Raw genomic sequence first — 12,451 nt, 5'->3', positions numbered from 1 at the left:
ATTAGCTCTCTCGCAGCACTGGGGGCGGGCCCCAGCACTCAAACAGCACTGGGGGCGTCCCCAATGCTACGAGAGAACTCTCTCCAGCACCGCCTCCATTTTCATCAGCAGCGTCATCTTCAGCCTCTTCTTCCGGCAGTGGTTTGTAACTTCTAGGCCTCAGGCCTTGGGCAGAGCAGACTGCGCATGCCCACAGGCCACGAGAAAATGGCCGCTTACAATACTGTGCAAGTGCAGTCTGCTCTGCCCAAGGCCTAGAAGTTACAAACCAGCACCGGAAGAAGAGGCTGAAGATGACGCTGCTGACGAAGATGGAGGCAGTGCTAGAGAGAGCTCTCTTGCAGCATTGGGAACGCCCCCAGTGCTGTTTGAGTGCTGGGGCCCGCCCCCAGTGCTGCGAGAGAGCTAATTTGCATACCAAGAGAAACCAGGATTGTAGGCGAATGGCGGCGTGGAGAAGACAACGAAAGGTAGCAGACGAATAGCCTTTCTTAAGGCTATTCCAACATGGTACCTAGATAAAATTGTATGTGAGTGATAGGATCCCTTTAAATAGCATGTCAGGCACCAAAACTATCTGTGCTTGTTGCTCAGGAATGGTGGAGACTGGAGAGAAAACTCCAACTGTGCTGGAATTGGTGGAGCGGCGACTATTAGGAACTTGAGTTGGGAGAGGTGGTGATAAGTCAGATTTAAAGGCGGTGATCAGAAATAGGACATAGCGTCTTCCTCCTTCTAGACATAGTGTCAGCTCAGCTCCATTGAAGTGAATAGGGCTGGGATGTAATACCACACACAGCCTGCAGAAAGGAGGGGCACTGTTCTTATCCCATTGCCTCTAAACTTGCACAAGATAAGAGAAACATTGCACCCAATGAATATTACCAAGCATTGAGTGTAGTTAGCTATGATGTCTAGTATGATAATTAGGCTCCCTACTGTCAGGTGGGTGGTCCTGTACCACAGCAGACACACAAGGACCGCCCACCTGACTAGAGAGCCTAATTAACATATTGGGTGCTGAAACTAATAACACTGATTGGAGGAGACTAGAGAAATAATTCCAGCCGGGCCAGAATCAGTGGAGTCTATTACAGGGAGTCGGTCAACAGGGCGGAGCATATTAAACCAGTAACACAGGTAGGTAGGTCAGACTTACCCGAAAGTACAGCCTTTTTCATGTTGGTGTCACAATATGCAAATCAGCAGTCGGGAGCTGTGAGGGCGGGGCGGTTGCTCCATATCTCTTATATGTCAGCGAATCCTCGGGGTGCTTTTATATTCTTAGGGGTTAGACCGGCCCACCTATGGCCGGGTAGTAGATGGAAATCTCCGCTTCACTGACTAGAGAAAAGCCAAGCCCCGCCCATTTAGTTCTGTTAAACCCAAAGTGTAGACTCCTCCCACTTGACAGATTTCTACAAGACTTTCTGTTTCAATCCGGGCCGACAGACAGACGAGCGATTATTTTTTGTGTTTTATATTTTATTCAATTCCTCAATCTTATTATTCTAGTAAAAGGTGCTTAACCCCTTCAGGACCGGACCACTTTTTCCCCCCTGTTTCAGGCCTGGACACATTTTTGTATTTTTTTGGGGGGGTTTAAGGGCAGTGACATTATTTCCTTTAGGCTTACTCAGATAATTTTCCTGTATTTTTTGGGTGACCCCCCCCCCCGGCTTTATTTTCATTTTATTTTTCCGTGTTTTTCTTCATTTTACTATCTGAGAATTGGGGGGGGGGATTTTTCTGTTTTTCACATTTTTCATGTTTTTTTGTTGCTATAGCACAAGGTGCTACTACAATATAATGTATTGCTTTCCCTCTCTGTTCCGGTAACTTTTATGTAGGTGACCATTATTTTTGTGTCGTCAGGGATGGGGTGAGAACCTGTGACTTAGGCGCGGTGGTGATTTATTTTTTTAACACATTTTGTCGCCCCCCCCCTCCATGAAGTCACAATAGCTTCCCATTCTCTATCTATGTATATACATCCTTACAGGGTTCAGTGTAGACCGCCTGGACGTATGAAGCCTATGGGCGGTCCTGAACCATGTGACGGGTTATTTGCTTTCCAAAACCTATTTCTAAGTGAGTTAGTAGAGAGGAGATTCTTCTTCAGGATTTTCTTGATTGATCAGCGAGCGCCTACGATTATCATCTCACCCTGGAGGACCCGAGGCGTTCGTCCGTGACACTAGCAGGCAGTAGGTTTCATTCAGAATGGTGTAATGCTTCACTTCTCCTGTGGGGAGCTGTAGGAGAATTCCTTCAGAGATTACTGGGAGGAGACCACCGATATCCCATCCCCCACTGTAATGCGGTTACGTCCCATGTCCTGCAGTACTGTATACCTAATATGTCTAATAAAACCTCAGTCAGCGTAGGAGCCACTTCACTAATGTCTCCCGCTCATACGTGTTTTCAGCATTCTTTGCTTTCTGACTTAATCAATATAATCGTTTCAAGTGTCCAGATTGGTCCTTGACATCAGATCATGTCTGCCGGGGGGGATCTAAGAGGGGGGTGGGGGATCCTTCTGATGTACCCAGTGACGGACAAAGCCGCCCCCATGAAGGTTAATTTGGCCGACATTGGTCAGAGAGCTACTTCTGTCTCAGAACATGGAGGCAGTAAAGGAGGAGAGTCAAATAACTGAGATTATAAGAAGTAGCCTGCACCTTGGGGTCTGTATTGGTTTAGGGGTCCGATCTGTATTTTATGATGTGATGGGGGGGGGGGGGGGTCATATGTACTATTTGTGATTCCAATGCTATAGGTTGGCGCAGGTCTTATAGAAATGGCCATAACTGGTGCAAACCCCAAGGCTTGAGAAGGTTCCGGGGTTGTACTTGGCACAGACGGTTTATCTCCATCGGGGTCCACGGGGCCGTCCTTGAGCTGCTCTTTCCGATAGTCCAAAGCCTTGAGATTCATCACTTACAGACTAAGTAATGGTGGCGTCATCTGTGGCTGCATTTATGGAGGTGCAAGTAGCAAACAACTATGGGGGTGACAAACAATATCTATGGAATGATTGGCGGGCAACGTTAGGGGCATCTATGGCAAGAACGTTTGGGTACAAGTCTGGAAATTATTGAGGTGAGTCGGTATCTTCATTGAGTCTTATGAGGAAATGGAATACTCTCAGAATACTCAGGAGGTCCGGGGTTTCGCTCGGGGACCTGGTGTCATCTCCACTTCCCATCTTGTCATTGAGTATCAGAACGGCTTTTGGCCCATTGGGTGATGACACCATTGAAGTAAAATTCATCGTAAATCCAACTATGGCCGGTACCTAAAATGGGTAAACGAATGCCAATACATTGTACTTAGAGCTCCCCTTTAAGAGATCCAGGTTCATATGTCTACAGACCCAAAAAAGTTTGGAAACAACTTATCAGAATAAAACCATAAGATGCCAAAATGGAGCAAAGCGAGACAATGAAGTTCACTTCCATCTGCGTCAGTAGAGGTTGGCTCTCACCGTCCTATTCGCGCCTTCTATGTCTATGGCACCTACTGTAGGTCTTGCATAACACGTTGGGTTTAGTTGAACCAGATAAATTTTCCCACCCAAATAATATTGAAATTGGCAGGTTCTTCTTCCAGATAAGATGGAGAAGATAATGACTCATTGGACCTGCACCGTGCCAAGACAAAGAGCGACTACAGGAGGCCATTGTGTTCCCCAACCTAGTGAGGGACCTCGCCTTCATAGAGCGGATCTGATAAGAGATGGCAAACAACAAGTAGGAATATAAAATAACCCCCCTGGAGCCTCGTCCATTCTACATCCATCCACGGGCTAGAACAAGTCAGGAGACCGGCCATGGACCACAAGGTGTTTTGTTTATTTGCCATTGCCCTCATTGTTGGGTCCTTCAGCACCGCACATGGACAGGCTGCACTGAGTAAGTCATGTACATTATTATTACTGTCCCTTAGATTTGTCGGAAGGCGTACCGCGGGTCTTTTTGGAAAATTCAACTTCGAGAGCTTTATTAAGGGAATTCTGGATTGGCAGCTCAGGCTCCTCATCTATTAGTGGGAGTAGAAAGCAATGCCATAGAGTGTCTCTCAGATTGGAGGACCCGCTATATGGGGGAATAAGATTCTTAGCCCATTGAGTTAAATGAAAAAGTGCAATTCTTCATTTCCCCTGCGGAGGTGCTGTGGGCAATCTGAGTAGTGTCTGCTAGATTCTCAAACAGATCATAGTGGAGCAAAAACTAAAATTTGGTTTTCTATCATAATTTTTTTAAATCTTCTTAGCTAACTAAGACCCATCTTATACTCCAAATACCCGTCTATAAAATATAAGAAAATTTACAAAAGTTTCTGAAGAAATCAACACAGAACATGCAAGAAAATGTAGGGTTAATATCGGCTTCCCCCACCTGACGTTGTTCCTGAGGCCACACCCATGAGGATCGGCTGATCACTTGGGGCAGCTTCTGGTATAAGGGGCCTTGTCCCCTTTAGGTTGCCCATCGATCACGACTGCTAGAGATTTGCCCTGACATTACTAGATGTGTGTACCCCTTTAAGTAACCCCATTAGCCTTTGGGAAACATGGCCGATCCCTTATTCCAGCCTCCATTGCACTCACTTTTAAGGACATGTAGTGTTACAATTGCGCCCCCTTACTGGGGTTTCCATAAAATACCCTCATATTACGGGGGCCATCTTGGCGTCAATGTCCCTTTAAATCCCTCACCTTTTATACGGCATTATCTCATGTAGTGAAAACCATTAGACGGGGCCCGACGCTAAAGTGACACGAGTTTATTTAACCTTCATTTCTGGGTTGGCGCGGTATAAGTCAGCGCTCACATGTACGTAAACACATGTCCGGTGCGCGCGGCGAGCCATCCCGCTAATCCTCCATCTTAGGTTGTTTACGTGGAGATGTAAACGATTCTCCAGAAACGGAATGAATGAATGAATTTCTCGGGTCGGCTTGTTTGTCTTAGCGTCATATAAATAAAGCTTTGTATATTCAATCCGTTAAACAGAAGCTGAAAAATTACAGATGGTTCCGGGATTTTACTGGTGGGGGGTTCAGGACGGAAACAGAGCGCAGAGATGAGGGAGCCCTCAGTGACCGCTATAGACAGCGCACATGTAGCCGCCATGTCTGGGCCCTGGTGATGGAGGAGCCCAAAGGCCCCTGTGTTATATAGGAAGACACCACATGGCAGGGGGCCACCGAAGGGTCTCATATCAGGGCGCAGGAGGTCCAAGTAATGACTGATGGAAGAGCTGCCGGAACACTGAAGGGCCCACCGACCCCCACCCAATATACTACAGAGTGCCAACACTTACAGAAACAGAATAAGTGTAGGGGCCCCGCAGGACTGGAGCAATAGAGTCCCTCCATATATCATATATCTACCCCTTACACCCCGTCTACTGACCCCACCTCTCCCTACGAAGTCCCTTTCCGCTTTCCCATCCCCCACAGAACTCTTCCCCCTTTGTCTTCTCTCCGGCCAATTCCCCCACAGAGTTCCTGCCCCGTTGTGCTCCCTTTTGCCCCGACACCCGGAATCTTCTCCTACATTACCTTCTTAGCCCCTCAGATCCTGATTTTGCCCTTGCACTTACTCTTACACACAGAACCCCTGTTACTTCCGTCCCCGTATCTCAGCCTGACTACGAGCCCTAGAAATTTATGGGGTGACTCGGGTAAAACATGTCATTATTGATTGCTGGTGAATTAGGTGACTATCGCCCTATAGGGTGACGATTATCAGGACACCCCAATCCAGACACATGTAGGACGTTTCTAGGTGTTGTCCAGTTCCATCTTCCTCCAGGCTTTACAGCTGCTGCCTGACATTGAGCTTACTATAGCTGATTATTTTTGTCATTTTTCAGCCTCGGAACAATGCACCGTTCAACCCGTTGCAAGAGTAAACTGCGGGGAACCCGGCATCTCACCAACCGAATGTTTCAACAAGGGCTGCTGCTATGACAGCTCCGACCCAGATGCCATCTGGTGCTTCTACGCTCGCCCAGATGACGGTAAGATTTAAGGATTTTATTGCAGCTTATGAGAATTGCTCCTGTTCTTGCTGTTCTTGGGACACCCTGGAATAGTTTGATAAAATGTGTTAAAAAAATCTTCTTAAAATGCTTTTATGGGACTGGAACCAAAACAGCGCCACCATTATCCACTGGTCGTATGTGGTATTGCAACTCAGCACTTCCCTGCACTTCACTGCATAGCCACTGGACAAGGGTTGCGCTGTGTGTCTTCATTGGCAACTATTTTGATATCCGTTTTGTGTATGCAGGCCCAGTGCAAATCTATGTATCTTCATGGCCCGGGGGACTGTTATGCCCTTTTAGTGCCCCCTCAAGCCATAGTGGTCCTTTAAGGACTCCTAGGAGATAGTTCACCCATTGGGGGTGTTATTGCACCCACTAGTTTTGGTCCCAATCTAAAGGGCCAGTATTAGGGGCAGATACTGAAATATGATTTATATACAATAGCGCCAACACTGGAAACGGAATCTAAAAGGGGGAAAATGCAAATGTACCCAAAAGTGGGCGTTCATGGGTAAATGGGGGCGGGGCTTACCTATAGGAATACATATCTGCAGGTCCGCCTTGGTGGGTGCCCTCATGTCACCAGTATTAATGGCCGCTTCTCCTCCCCAGAATGCGTCTTGTAATTGGATCCTGATGAACAACCCGGTCTCTGCCAGTGGAAGAACGCGAAAGGACACGCTCGCCATCAAGTCTAATCCTCTCTCCCCCGTGATGACGTCTCACATCACAGAAGACTTTCCCTCTTTCTGAATGTATTACTGCCAGGCACTTGTAAGAAAATAAAGCTGCAATTGGAAATGTTGACGACTTTCGCTCTTTATTATGTAGAAATCTCAGATCAGTGACCTAAAACGGGGCGAGAGCGTAAAACCAAGATCAAAGGGCCCCGCAATGTTACCCCAGGCATTGGCTTCCATGACACGAGGGCCTGGTGTGTGTTGTGTCCCGTTCCATGACCCTTGGGGGCAAATGCCACCCCCAACCCATGGGAAGAATATGCAAATCTGACTTCCATGATGTCATTAGGACGCCAGTGCCTCAGTCATGCACACCAATAGAGGGCGCTCCCAGATTTGCATATTCTTCCCATGTTCCTTTGCACAGTGGAGTGTTCATGGCTTAATAAGACTCCACACACCAATATGGTGGTCTCTCCCTATGGAGTGACGATATCCCCCCAACCCCCAACCCATTACAGAATTCATGGAGCCATCTGCTTCCCCCTCCATCCCCGTGTAGTCCCAGTCCCAACAATGGGAGGCAGAGTCCAGCCGGGATCCAGAGCTGATCCTGGGGTAGAATCCATCTCAAATCTCAAAATCAGCTGCAAATTCACTCGTGTGAACTTACTCTAAGGGTCCATTCACATGGAAGAATTTGGCGCTGATTTTGGTGTGGAATCCGAGTCAGAATCCGTGCAAAAAAAAAAAAAAGACTCCCATTGATTTCAAAGGGTTCAGCGCGGAAAACGGAACCCATTAAAGTCAATGGGAATTAGCGCCAAATTCCTCCGTGTGACTGGACCCTTAGGCGAGGTTCACACAGAAGAAAATGTAAAGAAATTCCTTGTCATCTTCCACCACTGGATTCGGCCACGGGATTGACGTGACACAAGGCCGATGTCCCTGAAACTCTGAATGGTTAGTTGGGATTTCCATCAGCGTATATGTGCAGTATAGTAACAAGTTATTAGCGAGCAGAACACGACACCATTGGGCGGAGTTACTCGTCCCGTCTCATAGTTACACAATGGAAACATAGACTAAACCGCCTTATACTACACCAGATTTATCACAGTGACTCCTGAGTCTGTCCGTTCTAGGTTTACGCCTCCTTTAGTTGGAATTGTTTACAACAGAGATTTGAAACAGAATTTTGGTTCCCATTTGCCACATCGTAAAGGGGTCCTGGTCCCTGGAAAACCCAGAAGGGACCAGAGGTTCGGTATAAAAAATAAAGAGATAACAATCCCTGTAACCCAGTCCTGTCTTCAGGCGTTGCATCTCCTACTCCAGCCGGTGCCGAGGCCGGACGGGCTCACAGTGCAGAGAATCCAGTGACCACTGCGATCAGGACAGGCCATAAAGCCTGAGGAAGCCACAATGGCCCGTGTATTCATGTGAAGGGTAGAAGGTGTATATTGGTAAGTGAGGGGGTGCACAGGGGGTGTCATTCATTACCAGGTGATTATATTATTGGGGGAGCAGCAGGACTTGGTGTAGGGGAGGACAATGTCTATGAGGAGCCAAAGATGTCTGTACTGCAAAGGTTACAGAGACTGGAGGACGTGGTGATGGCGGTCTGGAGGGAGGAGGCGAGGAAGGTGCGCAGTCCGAGACGTCTCCTGTATGTCACTACATTCTTCATCTGCTGTATCGTCTCTAGGGTCTGCAGAGAACCCGGGGATTGCCTAATCTTGGGGGCCAATTGGATATGTTTCCCCCTGTGCTGAACCCCTAGATAAGAATATCACGCGGGGACTATCATGCTAGGAACCTGATGGCTCAGGCAACTCTCAGTGGAGGCAGCTGCTTTATACTCTCAGGTGCAGGGGCTGGGGACAGGTCGCAGGATTTAGCAATTTAACTGCTTTATTTTTGCAAATTCACAAAATGAAGTGAATGAAGAGAAGAGAACTGTAAATCCCGTTAATATTCGGGGTGACCTTTGCCCTTTGCCTTCTTCTCGGTACTTGCAGACAGTGTTTGGAGTTAACGCCGCCATCTTGTAGAACTAAGCCCAGATCTTCTGTGGATGTCGCTCCAATCCGTCCGTCTCTTCAGGTCACCCCAGACAGACTGGACGATGATGAGATCAGGGCGATATCTGTGGGGGGATGGGGGGGGGGAATCATCCCTTCCATTGCTATTGGGGCGCCCCATAACACAATATTTTAGACTCTTTTAGATGGGACACGGCAGGTAGGGGTCTCATTAATATTTTGCATTGGGGTCCAGGAGAATACTAGATCTGCGGGGGTCTTAGGTGACGTTTATAGCACCCCTATATACCGCAGCGTTGTACAAATGAAATGGCTCATACATAGACATTGCAGGGGCGAGGACAATACAGGCGTCTTACAATGGGTGAGCAGATAAGATGGCGCACTCGGCACCAGGGCTCCGCCGCTCCTTGCATTCTCAGTTCCTTGGAATAATATAACACGACATCTTATCTGGGTCAGGAGCAAATTTCACCTTTTACTTGATTGAAAATATATAGGGCGGGGGAGGGAGCGCAGAGCGAGGCCTCTCCCTAAGTAAACCTCATCTCACGAATGTACCCAGCAGGTCCGAGGGTATAAAATAACCCCCGAGCCCATCCAGGACAGCGCAGAGAGAAGATGGCCGTACATAGGACACTGTGCTGGGCCCTCGTCCTCATCATGGCCGCCGGCTGCACCGCCCAGGCGCTCAGTAAGTATTCCGCTACTAGAAGGTCGGGACATTGGGGAATGTGGGGTATAGACCTACAGCAGCTCTGTATATGGACTGACGAACTACAAATCCCAGCACAATCTGCAAGTAAAACGGTCAATCTATTACATACATTTTATAATCCCATCCTCACAGTGCTGTAAACTGTATAATGCTATCCTCACAGTGCTATCTGCTGTATAATGCTATCCTCACAGTGCTATCTACTGTATAATGCTATCCTCACAGTGCTATCTACTGTATAATGCTATCCTCACAGTGCTATCTACTGTATAATGCTATCCTCACAGTGCTATCTACTGTATAATGCTATCCTCACAGTGCTATCTGCTGTATAATGCTATCCTCACAGTGCTATCTACTGTATAATGCTATCCTCACAGTACTGTCTACTGTATAATGCTATCCTCACAGTGCTGTATACTGTATAATGCTATCCTCACAGTGCTATCTACTGTATAATGCTATCCTCACTGTTCTATCTACTGTATAATGCTATCCTCACAGTGCTATCTACTGTATAATGCTATCCTCACAGTCCTATCTACTGTATAATGCTAGCCTCACAGTCCTATCTACTGTATAATGCTATCCTCACAGTGCTGTCTACTGTATAATGCTATCCTCACAGTGCTGTATACTGTATAATGCTATCCTTACAGTCCTATCTACTGTATAATGCTATCCTCACAGTCCTATCTACTGTATAATGCTATCCTCACAGTCCTATCTACTGTATAATCCCATCCTCACAGTGCTATCTACTGTATAATGCTATCCACACAGTGCTGTATACTGTATAATGCTATCCTTACAGTCCTATCTACTGTATAATGCTATCCACACAGTCCTATCTACTGTATAATGCTATCCTCACAGTCCTATCTACTGTATAATGCTATCCTCACAGTGCTATCTACTGTATAATGCTATCCTCACAGTGCTATCTACTGTATAATGCTATCCTCACAGTGCTATCTACTGTATAATGCTATCCTCACAGTGCTATCTACTGTATAATGCTATCCTCACAGTGCTATCTACTGTATAATGCTATCCACACAGTGCTATCTACTGTATAATGCTATCCTCACAGTGCTGTCTACTGTATAATGCTATCCTCACAGTGCTATCTACTGTATAATACTATCCTCACAGTGCTGTCTACTGTATAATGCTATCCTCACAGTGCTATCTACTGTATAATGCTATCCACACAGTGCTATCTACTGTATAATGCTATCCTCACAGTGCTGTCTACTGTATAATGCTATCCTCACAGTGCTATCTACTGTATAATGCTATCCTCACAGTGCTGTCTACTGTATAATGCTATCCTCACAGTGCTATCTACTGTATAATGCTATCCTCACAGTGCTATCTACTGTATAATGCTATCCTCACAGTGCTGTCTACTGTATAATGCTATCCTCACAGTGCTATCTACTGTATAATGCTATCCTCACAGTGCTGTCTACTGTATAATGCTATCCTAACAGTGCTATCTACTGTATAATGCTATCCTCACAGTGTTATCTACTGTATAATGCTATCCTCACAGTGCTATCTACTGTATAATGCTATCCACACAGTGCTATCTACTGTATAATGCTATCCTCACAGTGCTGTCTACTGTATAATGCTATCCTCACAGTGCTATCTACTGTATAATGCTATCCACACAGTGCTATCTACTGTATAATGCTATCCTCACAGTGCTATCTACTGTATAATGCTATCCTCACAGTGCTGTCTACTGTATAATGCTATCCTCACAGTGTTATCTACTGTATAATGCTATCCTCACAGTGCTGTCTACTGTATAATGCTATCCTAACAGTGCTGTCTACTGTAAAATGCTATCCTCACAGTGCTGTCTACTGTATAATGCTATCCTCACAGTGCTGTATACTGTATAATGCTATCCTCACAGTACTGTATACTGTATAATGCTATCCTCACAGTGCTATCTACTGTATAATGCTATCCTCACAGTGTTATCTACTGTATAATGCTATCCTCACAGTGCTATCTACTGTATAATGCTATCCTCACAGTGCTATCTACTGTATAATGCTATCCTCACAGTGCTATCTACTGTATAATGCTATCCTCACAGTGCTATCTACTGTATAATGCTATCCTCACAGTCCTATCTACTGTAAAATGCTATCCTCACAGTACTGTCTACTGTATAATGCTATCCTCACAGTGCTGTATACTGTATTATGCTATCCTCACAGTGCTATCTACTGTATAATGCTATCCTCACTGTTCTATCTACTGTATAATGCTATCCTCACAGTGCTATCTACTGTATAATGCTATCCTCACAGTCCTATCTACTGTATAATGCTAGCCTCACAGTCCTATCTACTGTATAATGCTATCCTCACAGTGCTGTCTACTGTATAATGCTATCCTCACAGTGCTGTATACTGTATAATGCTATCCTTACAGTCCTATCTACTGTATAATGCTATCCTCACAGTCCTATCTACTGTATAATGCTATCCTCACAGTCCTATCTACTGTATAATCCCATCCTCACAGTGCTATCTACTGTATAATGCTATCCACACAGTGCTGTATACTGTATAATGCTATCCTTACAGTCCTATCTACTGTATAATGCTATCCACACAGTCCTATCTACTGTATAATGCTATCCTCACAGTCCTATCTACTGTATAATGCTATCCTCACAGTGCTATCTACTGTATAATGCTATCCTCACAGTGCTATCTACTGTATAATGCTATCCTCACAGTGCTATCTACTGTATAATGCTATCCTCACAGTGCTATCTACTGTATAATGCTATCCTCACAGTGCTATCTACTGTATAATGCTATCCACACAGTGCTATCTACTGTATAATGCTATCCTCACAGTGCTGTCTACTGTATAATGCTATCCTCACAGTGCTATCTACTGTATAATGCTATCCTCAC

At 45.8% G+C, this 12,451-nt stretch overlaps 2 protein-coding genes across 2 annotated transcripts in view; both read left to right on the top strand.

Annotated features, from left to right (window-relative positions):
- The window catches only part of LOC142187319 (transmembrane protease serine 3-like), a 62,205-nt gene extending 58,441 nt beyond the window's left edge, over positions 1 to 3,764 (top strand). Inside the window, exon 11 of the mRNA XM_075261543.1 lies at positions 3,600 to 3,764. Within this exon, the coding sequence (XP_075117644.1) occupies positions 3,600 to 3,764 (165 nt within the window). The remainder of the gene's footprint in view (positions 1 to 3,599) is intronic.
- Positions 3,765 to 3,781: 17 nt separating this feature from the next.
- LOC142187318 (putative gastrointestinal growth factor xP1) lies at positions 3,782 to 6,862 on the top strand. Its single transcript, XM_075261542.1, has 3 exons — positions 3,782 to 3,914; positions 5,884 to 6,030; positions 6,670 to 6,862. Exons 1-3 carry the CDS (start codon positions 3,833 to 3,835, stop codon positions 6,681 to 6,683), a joined length of 243 nt encoding a protein of 80 aa, XP_075117643.1. The 5' UTR covers positions 3,782 to 3,832; the 3' UTR covers positions 6,684 to 6,862.
- Positions 6,863 to 12,451: the final 5,589 nt, after the last annotated feature.

Source organism: Leptodactylus fuscus, unplaced genomic scaffold (genome assembly GCF_031893055.1).
Source record: "Leptodactylus fuscus isolate aLepFus1 unplaced genomic scaffold, aLepFus1.hap2 HAP2_SCAFFOLD_190, whole genome shotgun sequence".
Lineage (NCBI taxonomy): Eukaryota > Metazoa > Chordata > Amphibia > Anura > Leptodactylidae > Leptodactylus > Leptodactylus fuscus.
This window is presented reverse-complemented; position numbering and strand designations above follow the sequence as displayed.

What these genes read in the sequence shown, in the direction of transcription:
- LOC142187318 (XM_075261542.1), top strand. Translation starts at nt 3,833, where the DNA reads ATGGACCACAAGGTGTTTTGTTTATTTGCCATTGCCCTCATTGTTGGG. An exon ending in ACATGGACAGGCTGCACTGA is followed by an intron (nt 3,915 to 5,883) that starts GTAAGTCATGTA and finishes GTCATTTTTCAG; the next exon opens with CCTCGGAACAATGCACCGTT.